The sequence below is a fragment of the Thamnophis sirtalis genome, unplaced genomic scaffold (assembly GCF_051295495.1).
Source record: "Thamnophis sirtalis isolate CommonGarterSnake01/CBP01778 unplaced genomic scaffold, rThaSir2_p1.2 scaffold_22, whole genome shotgun sequence".
NCBI classification, from domain to species: Eukaryota; Metazoa; Chordata; class Lepidosauria; order Squamata; family Natricidae; genus Thamnophis; species Thamnophis sirtalis.
The window spans coordinates 149,268-168,150 of record NW_028261402.1 but is presented as its reverse complement, the minus strand read 5'-3'; the positions used below and the strand labels follow the sequence as shown (position 1 = coordinate 168,150).

Sequence of the window (18,883 nt, the reverse complement as noted above, 5' to 3'; positions counted from 1 at the left end):
CACAAAATCATGGTCATTAGCAAATTGATTAAATTGATGTTCTTCACCTGTTCAATTTTCCAAAGTTCATTCTTCGCTTCAAAGTTGTTTGGATCTAATTCCAAAACCTTTTCATAATCTGTATGAAGAAATAAAGGTAGAGTTTTCAAAAACTATAATTTTATAAGCAATTCTTTAAAGAAAGAAAAATATAAGGTTCTGCTATAAAATGACATGGTTCATGGAAGCTTTGCAAAAACTGTGAGCTAGATAAACTAGATCAGTGGTCCCCAACCACCGGTCCGCGGACCGGTGCCGGGCCGCGGAGTACCTGGCACCGGGCCGCGCAGCGGCCGGGGGCCATGATCGCTGCAGCAGCCGGGGGCCATGCAACGGCCGACTCTTCACTCATGCAGCGCCGTCGCCGGAGGGGGGGGAGCTGCGCGGAAGCACAGGAGCAAGTGAGGCGAGGAGGAAGAATCCCCCGCTACTACACCACCTCCACCCCCTCCCCGAGTCAGCCGTCCCCTCAGTGAACGCCTCCGCCTCTTTCTCCTTTCTCGCCTCAGTCGGCTCGCCTGGAAGCGAGGCGAGGAGGGGGCGGACCATGCGCTGGAAGCGGAGCCCTTGGAGGCCGCTCTCTTCTTTTTCCCGCCCGGCCTTGGCTTGTGAGAAGGAACGGCGGGAGAGGTAGAGAGAGAGAGAGAGAGAGAACGTCGGGCAGCCGAGGGCGGGGGGGTCTTTTGAGGGGAGATGGGGGGTGCGCGATTTTGGCGCGCGTGCGCCCTCCGCGGGCGTGGGTGGGGGGCTGAGAGGAGTCTAACGGTAGCGCAGGAAAGGGGAGGGTATGAGCGCTGCCTGAGGTGGTGAGGGGCAGTCGCCAGATTCAGGCCGCCGCTGCCGCTATTGCAGCGCACAGTGGAAAAGCGGCGGTCTTGCCCACCCCTTCCCTGCCTCCCGCCCGCTCCAGTTGCCGCAGCCAGGGGTGGGGGCTCGGTGCCTGAAGTCTCTTGCCTCTCTTCCAAAATTTCGCCAACGGGCATCGGTGAAGTGCGCTCTTTCTCTTCCTCACAAAACACATTTCCTTTCCCCCCACGCGTAGTTATTGGCGATATGGACTCTTGGAGGCTGCGCTCCCGGGTCACGTTTCTCCTTTTATATATGGTAGTGAAGATACCTAATACTCCCACCCCCTATTTCCCCCACGACAACCTTGTGAGGTGGGGGGGCTTAGATAGAGTGAATGGGCTTAATACTGTATTCTTTTTACATTGCTATCCTCTGGCTTATTTAATTTTGCCCTTGCTCTTTTTATCTTTGACCTTGATTAATTCAGCTGTTTATTCCTTAAAATCTACATACAAAATGGAAGGTGGGATATGATTCAGGTGTTGAACTGGGAAGGTGGATTTAAAAAGTATGTTTGTATTCCCCCATTTTCGCCCCCCCACCCCTCCGTGTGCTCAGCGGGCCACGGTAAAATTATCAAAGGCTGACTGGTCCGCGGCGATAAAAAGGTTGGGGACCACTGAACTAGATCATTCCTGAAATACACACTATTTGTCTAGAGTGTTATAGTTATATTCTACAATATTAGAAACTTGCATGTACTTGTTTTCATTTCATTTCATTTTGATTGAACATGGCCACAGTTCATTTTATGTTATCCATTTATTAACATAACCTATCGTCTACCTAAAGATGGGATAAAACTAAAAAATAACGTATATAGAAATCTTAAGATCTTCTACAAATGTCAAATAAATCATTTTATGCTATATTTAATTTTTTTAAACCAGATATTTCCCATATCATCTCCTACAAAGGTCAGATAAATCATATTATGTCAGTGTTTAAAATTTTAAAATCAGAAATTTCCCATAACACAAGAAAAACTCTTAAGCAACCTATAAGAATAATTGGCCAAATTCTTCTATGCTGAGACTGGAGAAACAGCAGTGTATGGAAAGTAATAGTGATCATTTGAAAAATATACTATATAAATCAAAGGTTTTGCATAACACAACAAAAAAAAGGAATGCATTATACAATACATGACGTGTACCTTCTTTGGCACCCTTAAACTTTCCCAAGACAAAACGAGCTGCCCCTCTTCTGTTATAAGCCTTTATGTAATTTTTGTTTAAGGCAAGGGCTAAATTGCAATCAGATTCAGCCACAGAAAACCTGAAATGATATTGTATGGCTATTAAAATACTTATTCATTAAAACATATTAATAAAAGGAAAAGCCCAGATATAGATTCTGATCTACTATTTATCTTACATTTCTTTCAATAGTTCAATAAGATATCTTCCTCTAATTTTTCTGAATACCGAGGGCTGAGAAATCTCGTACAAAGTTATCTAGCAAGTTACCATAGGGAAGAATTTGGACCTGGGCCTTTTAGATCCATGATCTAACTATTTCATCATATTATTTCTCAAAGTCATCAATGAACAATTGGAGAAAAGTGTAAAAAAGCTACCATTCTTAACTTCATAAGCTATCAAGTCTGTTGAAGACACAGTCTACTACTGTACATTGGAAGGACTGTGGGGGGGAAATTCTCACATTGGCAGTCCAATTTTGAGAAGGAGAACACCAGCCAACCACCGTTATGGTACTGGTGTTTCAATTTAATTTGTAATCAATTCCTTTAATAGTGAACTAGGTTATAGACACAATTTGAAATAAAACAAGGTTCCTAAGTAATTAAATAGAAAACAGGATGCTTACATGAACAAATTTAGACTAAATTTGTAACATAATATCTAAGTGTGTCCAGGAAAAATACCCTGCTAGGAAAAAAAACCCGTAAATATTAACCCTTTTTAAGGTTCCAAAAATATTAATTTAGAATCAGTGACTCTATGGCTCTATAAAGGCTAATTTTCCCTATAGTCTTGCTCTGGCCATATTCTTTACCACTATGTATATCTAAGCAAATTTGGTGAATTTCACATGGTCTGTATTTATGAATAACCAATTTAAACTTCCCTGAACTTTAAAAATTGGAATTACAAATTGGAAATAGTGATATTCTAGGCAGGCTGTAATGCTGGGACAAGTGAAAGTAAAGAAAGATGACTAGCAGCAAGATGAATTGACTCAATTGGCTTGAAGCGCTGTCTGTGGCCCAAAGGTAAACTGTAGCTCCAATTTCCAATTTATTACTACTTTTCATTTCAATCTCATACTGATCATTACATAACCCGTGGAATTCTAAATCTCAAAGTTAGTTTGAAAAATACTTTACCAAAAAGCAATGCCAGTTACAGAAGTGACACTATTCTTATGGACAATATTTCAGTGTATAAGTAGTCATCAACTTACAACAACAACTGGGACCAGAATTCTGGTTCTAAGCCATTGCCATTGTAAGTCAAGGCCCAACTTTTTTGAACATTTTTATGGCAATTGTTAAGCAAACCTTGTAGTTCTAAATCTGAATCCATTTTCCCAAATGAGCATATTTTTTTGCCATTTAATGACATCCTAAATTGAGGACTACCTGTAATATACTAAAGATTGTGAAGTATTTAAAAAGATCAATTAACAGACAAAATTAACACAGGATTAGCAAAAGATCCTTGTTTTTCAAAACCTAAATAGCATGGGGGAAAACCTAGAAAATAGCAGAAAACAAAGAAGTTGTCTGAAATTTGGTTCCCTTCTTTTATCTAGCAATGTTCCAAGTAACAATGTCACAAAAGTAACCACGAGTGAAGAATGCTTTCCTAGAGCTAACTCTCCAGATTTTGTCTGTTTGATAGAAAGGTTTTCTTGCCCAGCACCCACATTAAATGACAACAAAAAGCAAGCACAAATTGTTCAAAATGTATGCAAGAATTAAATGCATGGGGCCTATCATTATCACTTGGTCTTCCTCACTTCACACAATTGTTTTACTACTAAAATGAGAGTTTTAAAATGCATTTTCCTGAGCATTGTTAAGGTGAAATTTGATGTGCAATAAAAAAGGAATTAGAAATGAGGTAATTCTTCTTGAAGCACATTTTTTAAAAAATGTATTAGTTTTGTTTTCTTTGCTTGTAGTACATTCTGCAATCTTCAGATAGCTTTATTTTGCACTGCCCTCCAAAAGGAATAGTGTTGCTTTTTGTTATAATATTTGTGTATGTATGTGTATATGTATTATTTTCTTTTGACCCCCAAAATAAGCACTTGGCCTTATTTTTGGGGAGGTCTTATTTTTGAGGTGCAGGTGGCGGTGAGTGTGGTCATCTCATGGCTGCTGCTGTGTTGCAATATTTTCAGGGAGGGCTTATTTTCAGGGGAGGGTTTATTTTAGCGCATGTGCTCAAAAGCTCGTTTTGGTTTATTATCTATATATATAATTACAAGGTTAAAACTAGCAAGATTTTTTTTTGCCGGGTAATGATGTGGTAAACATACCCCAATAAAATATATATAAAAAAATTCAGTATCCTCTGCAATTAATTATATTTGAACTGAAATATGATGGAAGTAAACAAACTCTTACTTCTTTAAACGAAAAAAGGCTGATGCCCTGTTTGTAGGCAATGCTGGATTGTAAGGATCTGCATTCATTCCTTTTGTGTAGCATTCTATTGCAGCATCATAGTTTCTTTGTTTAAAGTAAGTATTGCCCTGTTAAAACAAATGTGATAAACACTAAGATGAATATAGTACAAACCTTTATTCTCTTTTTCTCATGTCTTTGAAACAATACTTGCCCAGTTTTAGAAACCAACAAAATTATATTCAAGTGCTAGATAAATGAAATCCTTAAATTTGATATAATAGGGAAGTCCTATTCAAACACAATACTCTGGGCTTTTCGAAATCTTCCTGTTAAATAAATGCTATATTTCCCATATCATCTTAGCCATTGAAATGGCAATTTGTACTTATAAATCTAATTTTATGACATTTCATCTGAACCTCTTTAAGAATTCTTATCTTTAATTAGTAGTATCCAAATAGTGTAAATTGAATGACTGAAATAAATGAATAAAAAACAAAACAATATTTTATAAAAGAGAGAATAACACTCAAAAAAATTGGTCTATTACTTTCTCACTGTAGCCTAACTCTTGGGACTGTTGTAGAGATAAAATAAAGAGAGCTAGATAACAAAATTGAAAAAGAAAGAAGGCCAATCTATTTCACAATCTATCAACTCCCAATTCTTACTTTTTAAAAAAATTAAGATACGTAAGAATTCATATTAGTTTTCAGGCTTTATTCTAGCACAGACATGTCAAACACAAGGCTCGCAGGCCAGATCCGGCCCACAAAGTGGTTAGATCTGGTCATCGGGGCCGCCTTGGAAACAGCGGACCAGCCTGCAGCGCCTTGGCCCAGCCCAGTCTGACTGGGCGCTAATCCGGTGGTGTCCATCTGGGCCACAATGTGGTCAGCCTTATATCTGTGAGGCTGTCCTGAAGCTAGTGAGGAGCCACTCCCGCCCTTCTCCCTGGGCACACACACAGGAGGCAGCGAACGCACAGGGCCTGGCGTCCCTGGGGACCATCTTGTCCCGCAAGCTGACTGCATTTGGAGGGTTTCCCTTTCACCCAGGATGCCAGCACTCGCCTCCTGTGTGCACAATCAGGAGGCAGGGCAGAGACATTGCGGAAGCTCCTTGCTGGGTCCAGGGTGATCGCACAGGTCAGATTTAAGGCTGACCACATATTGGCCCAGATGGATGCCATAAGCCTCCATACCCTGCTCACCGGCTTGGCCTCCCAACCTGCGAAGCTTCCCTTTTGCTGGGACTACCCCTGCCACTGCATGGGAAAGCCACAGGTCCAGGCAGCATGGCTGCCTCCAGCACTGTCAATCTCTCCCCCTACCCAGGAAGGAAGGAAGAAAAGAAAGGAGGGAGATGGTAATGCACAAATTCAATCTTCCACAGCTGTATGGATCACAATATTCAGGCAGATTAGTCAGCAAGGAGGGAGGAGTGGATGACAGGGACGAGGGGCTTGTCTTTAACCCGGGTGTCTGCAACCTGTGGCTCCAGAGCCGCATACGGCTCTTTGGGCCCTATGCTGTGGCTCCCTGTCAGGTGATTCCCACCACTGGCTGGCGCCGTCCCTCCCCTTCGTCTCCCAATCACTCCTTGCGGAAAGCCTGGAGGGTGGTGAGGGTCCGGATCTCCACAGGGAGATCTTTCCAGAGGGCCGGAGCAGCCACAGAGAAGGCCCTCCCCCGGGGATTTGCCAGTCGGCACTGGCTGACGGATGGAATTCGGAGGAGGCCTAATCTGTGGGATCTGACCGGTTGTAGGGAGGAAATTGGCAGGAGGCGGTCTCTCAAATACCCAGGTCCGATACCATGTAGGGCTTTAAAAGTAACGACTAGCACCTTGAAGCGTGTCTGGAGTCCAACAGGCAGCCAGTGCAGCTCGCGGAGGATAGGTGTAACGTAACCAAGGTGCACCCACTATCGCTCGCGTGGCTGCATTCTGGACAAGCTGAAGTCTCCAAATACTCTTCAAGGGCAGCCCCATGTAGAGTGCATTACAGTAGTCCAGTCTTGAGGTCACAAGGGCGTGGGGGACTTTCGCCGCCTGAAGGACACTTTTCAAAGAAAGCTGGCAGCGGCACCACTCCACTAGAGGAGTAAAGTTCAGGGCAACAGGAAAAGGTGGCTGGCCCCACTGAATCTCACATGCCCACCCCAGGGATCAGGCTCTGAGAAAGCCAGAGCCCCCTTACCAATGACGCTCATCCATCAGCTAGTCTCCCCACTCTCTGTATCTCTCTCTCTCTCTTGTCTCTCTCTCTGTATATCTCTCTCTCTCTCTGTATCTCTGTATCTCTCTCTCTATCTGTATCTCTGTATCTCTTTCTGTCTCTTCTCTCTCTCTTTGGGGCTGTTTGCTACTCTTTTTCTTTCTTCTTGGCAACTTTTTGGAAATCCGGGCTGGCTGAGAAACGAGTGTGAGCCACTGCGGAGGCTTCCTTTTGGGCAGCCCTCCCCCTCCTTCTCTTGCAACCACAGCTGGCGAGAGAGACAGAGAGAGGGGGGGATACAGAGAGAGAGGATGGATAGAAGAGAGAGACAGAGAGACAGACATAGACACAGGGGGGAGATAGAAGGGGAGAGAGACAGAAAGAAATAAAGACACAGAGAAAAGGAGGAGAGAGTCAAGAGAGGGGGGAGACAGAAAGAGATACAGAGAGGGGGAGAGAAACAGATAGAGGGAAAGGGGGGGAGAGGGGGAGAAAGAGAAAGGGAGAGAAGTCAAAAGGGTTTTGTGGTTCCAGGTGTTTTTTAATAATTGGGTCTCTACCCTAATGACTGGCTGGGTGGGCTTGGCTAGGGAGGGTCATCTGACTGGGTGGGAGGGAGTGACATTGAGTTGACCATGCCCACTTAGGTTTTGTGGCTCCCGGTGTTTTCTTTTCTGTAGGAAATGTGTCCAAATGGCTCTTTGAGTGTTTAAGGTTGCAGACCCCTTCTTTAACCTACTGAGAAATGCAGAAGGGAGGGAGGGAAGGAAGGGACAGACGGATGGGACGAGGAGGAGGAGGGGAAGAAGGAAGGAAGGAGGGAGATTATGAGAGGGAGGGAAGGTCTGAGGTAAGTCCTGTCTTAGCATTTGGCCACAAGCAGCCCTGCTGCCCTTTCGCCATCCACTTTCCCCCTCCTCTCCTGGTGGTCTCCCATCCTAGAGCTGGGATGCTTTATTTACAAAGCCGGGTCTCCTTGAAAAGAGAGGGAGTGGGCCACCCTCTGATCCACACACTTTGCCCTCCTGTACACGATGAGCAACCTTGTTAATGAAAGTGATCAGAGCAGCAGCAGCCTCAAAGAGGTAAGCACAGCCAGGTGCCCCCTTGGGATTCTGGTGCCCTGGGAGCTCAAGAGCTAAGCTGGCCCTCCACTGCCTAGGGCTCCGGGCAGTCTGCATCCAGGCGTTCTCTGTGTGGCCCGAGAAAGGTTTTGACACCTTTCCCTGGTCTCACCTTTCTCCGCTGGAGACAATGGATCCTCCCAGCCTCACCCAGGCCACCACAGGTGCCTGCGAAATGAATGATGTTGAGCTGACCACGCCCACCCCAGATACCCCCACCTGGTCCCCTGAGGTCAACCACAACCCTGATGCAGCCCTCAATGAAATAGTTTGACACCTCTGTTCTAGCAGGTGGATCAGATGGCAATAAAGACATATCAATCATTTAATAATTATCCAAGAAGGATTTTTTTTCAGTTTCAAGAACATAAATTTCAGGATCTACAAAATCCATGGTAGAAGAAAAATAGAAAGAAGACATATATATAAAGGGGTACTAGCTTAATACCCATGCTCCGCTACAAAAGTATATGATCGGGCTTGATAAATCGACACACAGCTTGAAAATTATTGAGTAGTTACCATTAATCTATCCTCTCCCCTTCTCTCCCTCAGGCTTGCCCCATAGAAGCCCCACCTATCTTATCCCCTTCTCTCCCTCAGGCTCTTCTCCAAACTCCCAGCCAGCAGGCTGGATGAGTCACGCGCTGGCCATGCCCACATCCAAGTTTTCAAGTTGTGAGGGGGAGTAGAAAGTCTAACTCCTTAGCATCAGAGCATGTTAATAATAATATATGAAATACTAATGCTGTGATGATCATTTTGAAAAATCCTTTGTTACTGAATACCTAGAAGCCAAGAGGAATATACGTGCCAAATTTCAAGTTTGTAGGCTTTATGGTTCTGGAGATTTCGTGATTCCTGCATGAGTATTTTTGCATTTATATATATAGATTAAATCATGGTCACAATTGCATTGTAATATATTCTAAAGACAAATTTTCTTCAAAGCGTTCTGTAATTTGATTTAGAACACTACATATTGACAATTTTTAAATCTTATGGAAAAAATCATAAGATGCATAGGCAATCAAATTACTATGTGAACAAAAATCTTATGAAAAACTGAAGAACAGCAAGACATATTTTTGGTTTTACTAAAATCCAGACTTGGTTTCAAAATTCATATAACTAAATTTGAAACTTAGTTTGGTCTAGTGGTTAAGGCACCAGGCTAGAAAGCAGGAGACTATGAGTTCAAGTTCCACCTTAGCCATGAAAGCCAAGTAAGTGGCCAGTCATTCTCTCTCTATCCCAATCCACCTCACATGGTTGTTGAAAAATAGGAAGATAAGTTGAGTATGCCTTGAATTATTTGTACAAATAATAAAGGCATAATATAAAGAAAAGAAATCCTTCTCAACTAGAGTTTGAGAATACAAGTTTTTATATAGGTTAATTTATCCTGTTCCTTAAGTGAGGCATTAGAAGAAAAAATGTGGGTCTACTAAAACATGACAAATAACCTTTTCTTTCTCAGTAAGAGCTTTTTCTGTATCAATGCGAATTCCATCTTCCTCACAATCTGACACTGAGTCATGAGTGGTATCTTCCTTATCAAATTCTTCAAGTATCTTATCCTGAAAAGACAAATGTAAATCTTATGAAGGCAAAACAAATTTAAAGAATGAGTATATAATGCAGCAAGGAAGCAATCTGAGTAAATATACGATACATAAAGAGAACCCTGCAGATATATAAAGTCTATAACAGGGGTAGTCAACCTTTTTATACCTACCGACCACTTTTGTATCTTGTTAGTAGTAAAATTTTCTAACCGCCCACCAGTTCCACAGTAATGGTGATTTATAAAGTAGGAAAGTAACTTTACTTTATTAAATTTATAAAGCAGGGTTACAGCAAACCCCTACCGCCCACCATGAAAGCTGGAATGCCCACTATGGGTGGTAGGGACCAGGTTGACTACCACTGGTCTATAAAGTCGCTTGATAGTGGGAAGGGCAGCATATAAATTTAATAATAATACCAATACTATATAGAAATATTTTTATCAATGGCAGAATCATAGCCTTTCCAACTATTTCCAACTATTCCATCAAACTCCTATCTAATAAAGGAAACAAATTTCTTCATAATTTCTAGAAGTGTAAATAATCATCTTCTTCCTACGTCTGGCATTTTTTACATTAAAAGTGTAAGAGTGTATGTGTATGTAATATTATTATCATATTTATATAATGTCTTTTCATGAAAGCATTAAGGTTATGTGCAATAGATAAATAAATAAAATCAACCCCCCAACTTTAAAGTGTTTAAGCATTACAACAAAATTAATGCATGCTACACAACATTGTCAACTATACTTTTTTTTATAAAATAAGCATTTTTTAAAATTTTGGATACCAGTTTTAAGCGAGTACTACAACACAAGACTGGTATCGTTAGTACTGTTACCAACATTATTTACAACATAAAAACTAGTAATTTATAGTTGTGTATATAAATGTCACAAACTCTTGCCTAGCATTTTGATAAACATATTTAATAAAAAATATTCTCATACCACATCCAGCTTTGCCCAAGCCTCATAATCATAAGATTTTATCTTGTTCTTTTTGTTTTCCTCACTTGTTTGTTTTGAGACTGTTTTAACTTTGCTCTTTTTTTTTTTGTAAGCTTCATTCCGAATTGGGGGTAAATCCTAATAACAGAAAATATAGCAGTATACTTTCAGAAAGCTTTTGACAATTAATATATGACATCCATTTATAAGACAGGAATGCAGCAGTGTAAAATCAATGTTAGCTTTATCTATAAGACAAGGATCCAAAACATTAGCCACTAGAAAATGGTTGTCTAAGGGGAAAACCATAAAAACATTTCAACAGAAAATCCGAAACCAATTATTTAATACAAAATAGTAGAACTTGAATAAACTGGTATAGCATCAAGATCACGTGAAGTATTAAGGTAAAGGTTCCCCTCACACATATGTGCTAGTTGTTCCCGACTCTAGGGGGGGCAATGCTCATCTCCGTTTCAAAGCTGAAGAGCCAGCGCTGTCTGAAGATGTCTCCGTGGTCATGTGGCCGGCATGACTAATTCAATTCCCTGTAATTTTAACTCCTGATTTGTTTTAAGTTTTCCTTGCCCATACAATAACTCCTTATATGTCACTATTGTGTTCAAATCTATTACATTGGGGTAGATAATTGCTTCCATGGTTGATATCCATCTTGGATTTTTTGTGTAGAAGTTACTTCTTACCAGATGCCTCTGGAAATATTTATGGACTTTACTCTTTCCCTCCCAGATAAAAGTATGCCAGCTCAGCTGTAAATCATGGCCATCTATTGTCAATATTCTTTTATTTTGGAGTACTATCCATTCTTTGAGCCATGTTACCACTGCTGCCTGGTAGTAAAGTTCCCAATCTGGGAGGCCAAATCCTCCTTTGATTCTAGAGTCTTGCAGTAATTTTAATTTTATCCTAGCTTTTTCCCCCAGCCAAATAAATTTTAAAATTATGTTATTTAATTCCACAAAAAAGTTTTTCCCTAATTTTACTGGTAGTTTGGAATAGAATTTTTTTTGGTAGGATATTCATTTTTATGGTTGCAATTCTTTCAATCAATGATAATTGTAATTTAGCCCAATTTTCCAAGTCCTTTTGTATTTGTTGTAGTAATTTTGAATAATTATCTTATTTTATAGTAGAACATATAGCCGTTAGCCAGATTCCAAGATATTTTACCTTTTTAACTATTTGCATTTCCAATACTCTCTTTAATTCCTCATTTTGCCTTTGTGTAAGATTTTTAGTAATTATCTTTGTTTTATTTTTATTTATTTTTAAGCCTGCAACTTTACCAAATTCCTCTACTTTTTGAATTAATATTTTCCCTGTTTCAAGGGGGTCTTCTATTATAAAAACTACATCATTCGCGAATGACTGTGTTTTGTATTCTTTCTTTTAAATTTTTAACTCTTTTATTTCCTCTTTTTTCCTAATCCATGTTAGTAAAACCTCCAATGAGAGGATAAATAGAAGAGGAGATAGTGGGCATCCTTGTCTGACCTCTTTATTTATAGTGACTTTTTCTGTTAGATCTCCATTCACCATTATTTTAGCTATCCGGTTTGAATATATTGCCTTAATCATTCTAATAAATTTTTCTCCAAATTTCATAATAGCTAATTGTGTAATAAGAAACTCCCAATTTAAATTATCAAAAGCTTTTTGCGCGTCTACCAATACTAATGCTAATTGTTTCTCTGGATGTGCTTCATAGTATTCTAATACGTTCATTACAATTCTTGTATTATTTCTTAATTGTCTTTTGGGTAGGAATCTGTTTTGACCCGAATGAATAATTTTATTTAATATTTTTTAAGTCTTTCCACAATAATCATCATAAATATTTTATAGTCAACATTTAGCAGTGAGTTTGGCCTATAGTTTTGGATCAATTGATTGTCTGTTTCTTCTTTTGGAATTAAGGTTATAAATGCCTCAGTCCATGAACTTGGCATTTTTGCTTGTTCTAATACTTCATGATTTCCTCAAAAGTTTCTTGAAATTTTTTATATATCTCTGCAGGAATCCCATCTGGTCCTGGTGATTTATTGTTTTTGTTTTTTTTATTGCCTCCATCTCTGTTAGTTATTTTCTCATTTAGCATTTCTCTTGCCTCCTCTGAAATACTTGGTAGGTTTCTCTCTTGCAAATAATTTTGGAGTTCTTTTTCTGAGATGTTTTCCTGATTATATAGAGTTTGAAAAAAGCTTTGGGTTATACTTTTTTTTTCTTCTGTTTTATGGAACAAATTCAGATGTTTGTCTTGTAGTTACTGTATTAGCTTTTTGGTTTTTTCTTTCTTCAATTTGTGAGCCAGCCATCTACCAGGTTTATTTGCTGTTTTGAAATAGTTTTGTTTCGCCATTTTTATATTACGTATCATTTATTCTTGAAATGTTAGATTAATTTTGTTTCACCAAATCTCTCTCTTCTTTGATTTTAGTATTTTGTGGTTCTTTCTGCAACACAGTCTCTAACTCTTTAAGCTTCTCCTGTAATAATGTTTGCTGTTTCCTTTTTTCCTTATTTCTCCTTGCTGCATATGCTATTGTTATACCCCGCACATAGGCTTTTGTGGTATCCCATAGGTTTTGTAGTGGTGCTTGGCCTTTATTGTTTTCCTTGAAGAAAATATCTAATTTCTTATCCATCATTTGTATATATGATTTTTCTTCTACAATTTTCTGATTTAGTGTATATCTTAATTTTTACTTCTGACATTTCCATTTTACCATTAGTGGATTGTAGTCTGCCCATGTATTTGGCGAAATCTCCATATCTTCTATGTTATTGATCAATTCTGGGTTCATCCATGCCATAGCTATTTGCAACCACGAATTGTGCTGATGGGAAAAGAAGGTGTACTGTCTTTTCTTTGGATTTATCTGTCTCCATGCATCCCTTAAATTTAATTCTTGCACCATTTCAAAGAAGGTACTTGGTAGTTGTCATCTTTTCTTTTTATTCTTCTTTGTATTCCTATAATCTATTTTGTGGTCTGTCGCCGCATTGAAATCTCCTATTATACAGACATTTTCTCAATCTGATTCAATTATTTTGTGTAATTTATTATAGAATTTTTGGGGGGTTTATATTTGGAGCATAAATTGTCACCAGCAGAATTTTTTTTATTTATTTCCGTCATTGAAAATCTACCTTCTTTATCATTAAATATTTTTCTCGAATTTAACCAATCTTTTATGTATACAGCAATCCCTCTTTTCTTATTTTGTGCTAATGCCAGATGCAGCTTTTCTAATTTGGGGCATTCTAGAATATTACCATATTTTTCTTTGATATGAACCTCCTGTAGGCAGATAATATCCATATTCTGACTTTTGAGTCTTGTTAATGTTTGTTTTTGCTCGGCCGGTGAGTTGATCCCATTGATATTCAAGGATATCATCTTTATTTCGTCTTCCATCTTATTTGTATGTTGGTTTTGGTCCTTTCCTTGTTCTTGTCTTGGTTTCTGTTCTTGTCCTGTCGTTGTTTCCCTTCGGTCCCTTATATTCTGCTCTGTAAGTTTTTCCTCTGACGTCTGTTCTTCCTGTCTCTTATTTTCTGCTTCCTCTATGCTATCTTATTTGTCTTATTATTTGTCTTATTTGTAGTGATCATAAAATTCCTTTGCCTTTTCCAGCAAGTCAATACTGATTTTTTTTTTCGCTGCCAGGTTATTAGCATCCCTTCACAGATAAGCCATCTAAACATCACTCTGTATTTGAGCAGTTGGGTCGATAGGAAATGGTAGTTTCTTCTCTGTTCCCTTAGCCATTTTGGTATCTGCTTTAGTATTATGATTTCTTTTTCATTATAGACCAGAGGTTCTTCTCTTGTTTTGCTGTAGACTTCATCTCTTATCTTTTTTCTTGTAAATCTTGCATGTATCTCTTTTGGAAGTTTGTGTCTGCGTGCATAGTTTGTGTAGACCCTATACACTTCGTCCAAGTCGTTTTCCACTTCCTGCTTGCTTTTTTTGCAGACGTTCAGCCAGGAGTTCGGCCATTAATTCTGGAAGATCTTCCTCCTTAGTTTCCACTATATTTTGGAATCTAAGATAAGACATTGATCTCTCCATCTCTAAACTTATAATGGCATCTTCCATTTCTTTGTTTACCACCGTTATTTTACTTTCTGTTTTATCTAATTTCTTTTCAGTTTGTCTCATTCTAGTTTCCACTATTTTATTTTTTGTTTATTTTGTGTTATCTTTTCCTGCATTGTACCAATTTTATCATCTAGTTTGCATATCTCTCCTTTTACCTCCCCACATCACTCTTAAGTTCTTCAAGACTTTTTGTCATTACCTCCTGCATCTTCATCATTGTCTCCTGAATTGATATTAGGGTTCATTGCACAGTCTGTAGATTTATAGTGGAGCCTGATTTCTCACCTCCTAGCATGCTTTCCACTGAATGTGGTCCTGATGGGGATGTCCCCCCCCCAATTTTGGTAACTGTGGTGGTTGTACTTGTCATTTTAATATTTTTTAAAAAGTTTTTCCACAGTACCATATATCCCCGTTTTTTCCCCTTTATCTATCTTTTTTTTTGCCTCTACCTCACTTCTTCAAAATCCTTCTACCTGCTTCACTAACTATTATTAGTGACCACAATATAGAACACCCTATATAATACAATCAATACCCTATTTATACAATTGATCAATACAATTAATAATCTAATAATAATCTAATGATGGTCTAACAGTTCTGACTACTCATAAACTGTGATACTAATTTTAACATTGTTAATTATAAGGAATATAAAAGTTATAGATATTGCATTTACCATGAGTAATTCTTATAAGATAATACTTATATCACAGGTTTAATACCTTAAGTCTACTTGTAAAAATATAAATATAAATAAATATATACAATGTTTTTTTACTTGATTATTAAATTGATTACATTATAAAAATATTTATGATATATAAATGTACTATATAAATATATATAAATATACTATATAGGTCTATATAAGTTTGCCTTCACATACACATATGTCCACTGGGTATCATCTATAAGTATCTATGAGAATATATATGTCAGACAGTATAAAATATAAAGGTCTTTAAGGTATTCTATATAAAGTTCCAAGTCTAGTTTTAAATGAACAGCTATACAGTAAATAATATTTATACAGAATTTTATATAATTGTATCAGGTTACTTAGATTGCACAGATTTCCAGACACTTAGAAGTTCTTTTTCCTTGTTCTTACTGTTGCATCAGCTTCTCTTCCCTTAATGTCAAGGATATTGCCTTCCATCTATTTAGCAGTCATTATCACAGTTCTCTCACTTCCCCTGCCAGATTAAATCTCCATTGTCTTCTTCCCAAGCAGAAGCTTCTTATAGTTGGTTCTTTCCTTTTCTGCAATTCGCAATGTTTAGTCCCAGTCTAATCACAATCTCAGCTCGGGTTCCTTCTGCCTATGGTAATTCTCCAGCAAGCTCAAGCCACAGTACATTTCCTCCATTCCTTCTCTGAATGTTAATTCTGTCTTCTCAAGGCTCTGCTCCCACCGCTAAAGTGCCACCTTTTTTCCCCGCCTTGGAGACTCATTCACCCTCCAAGCTATAGGTTCATGCTTCCTGAGAGTCACACCAGAACTTCATTCCAATTCCTCGAACTCCACCAATACTTTCAGCTGTTTCCTTCTTCTCACTTCCTTCTCCATTTAAAGGGCTGTCACACCTCGAGATCTGGCCATAAAGGCCAGTCTCTCCCGTGCCAGATTTGAGAGGTTTCTCCTACTATAACAGGGGATCACACCTCTCCCTATTTTCCTCCGAGCTTCTCCTCTCTGTCACTGGTCCCTCCGAGACTCAGCTCTGCCTTTGCAAGCCTCCTGGCACGGAAAATCTGGCAGAAAGAACAGAGCCCTGTTCTTCTGCTCCGCGCGGGCGTGACTCCACCCCAGAAGTCCCATCACTGGATGTTTTTAAGAAGAGTCTAGACAGTCACTTATCTGAAATATAGGTTCTCCTGCTTGAGCAGAAAACCTCGAAGATCTCTTCCAGCTCATTCATTTTAATTCTAACTAACAGGGTTGGGAACACACACACACAGCCCTTGGAAGAATGAAATATTTGGGGGGATATTAAAAAGGCAGAATAGAATATTTCCCCTAAAGGAGAAATGGAAAAATATCTTAAGGGAAGAAGAAACCAGCTGGTTTCCCTGCCCCAAGCAGAAATTGAAGAGGCCAGCTTATAGAAATGCAGATTTGGTAATCAATTCAGAAAGACTGGGTCAGGCAGAAACTTCAGATAAGCAACACAATAATTTGCATTTCTCCATTTGCCTATAGAGCCAGCCATCACCTCTAAATGACCCCATAGGAATCCAGAAGGTATAAAACCCACACTCTAAACTCCATTTTGTCAGCAGTCCCAGAATCACACAGAGTTGGTGGTTCTGCTTCATCAATAAGGAGAACTTTTCTTTCCAATTAGCCTCCATTTTATTCCCGGCTTGGAACTGCACCTAAATATTTCTTCCAACAAGGGCAATTCCACTTCCTCGAGTTGAACACTAACAATCTGTCCTAACAGAAAAGGTTTTGCTTCTCACATGATTTTAACAGTGACAGATTGAAATAGTTTACACTAGCTAAAAGATTTGTGGAGACAAACATTTGAATTTAAGATATCCCATTCCACCCTCCCAAGTATTGTTTGATTTTCTTCACTGTAGAACAGTGAGGAAGAATTGTAGCAATTTCTAAAGCATTTTAAAAGGAATACATTTTTATTTTGATGTTCTACTTAGACCTATAGCAAGAAAGTCCATCTGTCCATTACTCCTAGGTCTCTGGCACAGAAGCAATATAATTGACCTTAAGTTAACTATATAGGTGATTTATTTGTAATTCTATTTGTAATTAGATGATCTAGTTAACAGACTGTATTTCAAGGTGTCTTTATTCATTCCATTATCAAATCACCAATCTTACTTTTTCGGCAGTGCCACTCTGATGCCTTAGATCATGATCTTTTTCTTTAATATCCTTCTCCCATGATTCCAAATCTTTCACAAAATCTTGAAGTTCCTCAGCATTTTGTCGTATTTGCAACTGTAACTCAATTGCTTTATTTGGTGAACTCATCTGATGAAAGAATGCATTGGAAAACAGAAAGATCTGTAAGAATCACAAACAAATTTTACCTTAAAGAAATAGAAAAATAAACATCTTTTTTGGCATAGCATTATGCAAATTACATGTACTTGCTGTGGAAAAATCAGCTTACCTGTGATTATTACAATACTAGGTGTAAAATAACACAAGCACTGAAATCATCCAGGTTCAAAGCCTCTTTGAAGGACAGCCACCACATTGCATTTCCCTTTTGGATAAATTAAATCTGCTCTAAGCGAATATCTTAGCATCTTATGAAGAACCCTGGTACTAGAAAGTGATGTCCTGCCAACCAACTGGGCCTAGTCAAAGTTCCTCTGACAACTGTACTACCATAGCTAATCAGGTTTCCAGTTCAGCCACTTAAGGGAATCAAACCAGAAGCACGAATTCTGCCCATGTAAGCACTCTTGAACTTTTTAAAAAACTGATATAGAACTAATCTTTTTAATTTTTCACTCAAATGAGAAATCATTAGAACAAATCATGGGTGCAACTTACTTTTATATACAAGTCACATTGATATAAGCATGCCTTATTTCTGTACATATTCATATTTTGTAGCCTCATAAAAGCCCATCATTTTGGCGGGACTTCCCATTGTTTAAAGGACACGTTAAAAAAAGAGATCTATGTATGGTGGGTATGAAGGGCCGCGGGGGAGGGGGAGCGAACGAAGTGGGGAAGCAACCCTGATGCATTACAGTATTCCCACAGTGCAAAAGAATCCTCCTGTGTGCGGCCTGTGAATGCTAAACGTCACACTCCAAAAAGAAGGAAGGAGTTAATTTCTCCAACTGCGCCGGAAAGGCAAACAAAGCTCCATGTTCCCAGTTTTTCATAAGCACCCAAGAAACAAGCCATTAACCCAACCTCTATGAGCTTTCTTTACTTTTCTCCTCCCAGCCCTGCCTGGCAACAGTAGCGGAGCGGCCCCAACCTCTGCGACTGCAAACTCCTCTCGCTCTTCTGCTGCTCCGAAGCCCGTCTCGCTCTCCTTTTACACAACACCCAGTGCGCCAAGCGAAGGGAGGTGCGTCGCCGTGAAAGCCGCTCTAGCAGAAAAGACTTCCAACTTCTATAGTCCAAGTTAGGTAGAAAGAGAAAATGAGAAAGAGCGTCGACAGCTCTCCTCGCCCACCTCTCCGCACGCGCGTTTTGGTGCACGAGTGTCGTGTGGTTTACTTCTCCCTAGGCAGAATGCGCATCACTGCCACGCTTCCAGTACCCCGCTTCATATGGACCCCATCTCACTTTAGCTTACCTGCGATGAATCGCCCCAGACAGGCAGCAGGAAACACGCATAGCGAACCTCTATGGTTTCAGCGGAAGATGGCCTTTGCCTGGATTCGAGGGACGGTTACG

At 39.3% G+C, this 18,883-nt stretch overlaps 1 protein-coding gene across 10 annotated transcripts in view; it reads right to left on the bottom strand.

The window, feature by feature from the left end:
• LOC106554984 (RNA polymerase II-associated protein 3) overlaps nt 1-18,869 on the bottom strand; it is a 44,801-nt gene extending 25,932 nt beyond the window's left edge. Inside the window, exons 1-7 of one of the 10 annotated variants that reach the window (XM_087703120.1) lie at nt 18,783-18,869; nt 17,336-17,488; nt 10,356-10,493; nt 9,298-9,411; nt 4,487-4,614; nt 2,045-2,166; nt 48-118 (exon numbers count right to left, since the gene is read on the bottom strand). In XM_087703120.1, coding sequence (XP_087559246.1) covers nt 48-118; nt 2,045-2,166; nt 4,487-4,614; nt 9,298-9,411; nt 10,356-10,493; nt 17,336-17,488 — 726 coding nt within the window. In that variant the 5' untranslated portion in view covers nt 18,783-18,869. Of the gene's footprint in view, nt 1-47; nt 119-2,044; nt 2,167-4,486; nt 4,615-9,297; nt 9,412-10,355; nt 10,494-17,335; nt 17,522-17,630; nt 17,727-18,019; nt 18,352-18,391; nt 18,678-18,782 lie in introns of those variants that run through there. The other 9 variants (XM_087703117.1, XM_087703114.1, XM_087703118.1 and 6 more) reach the window with 9 other exon arrangements.
• Nucleotides 18,870-18,883: the final 14 nt, after the last annotated feature.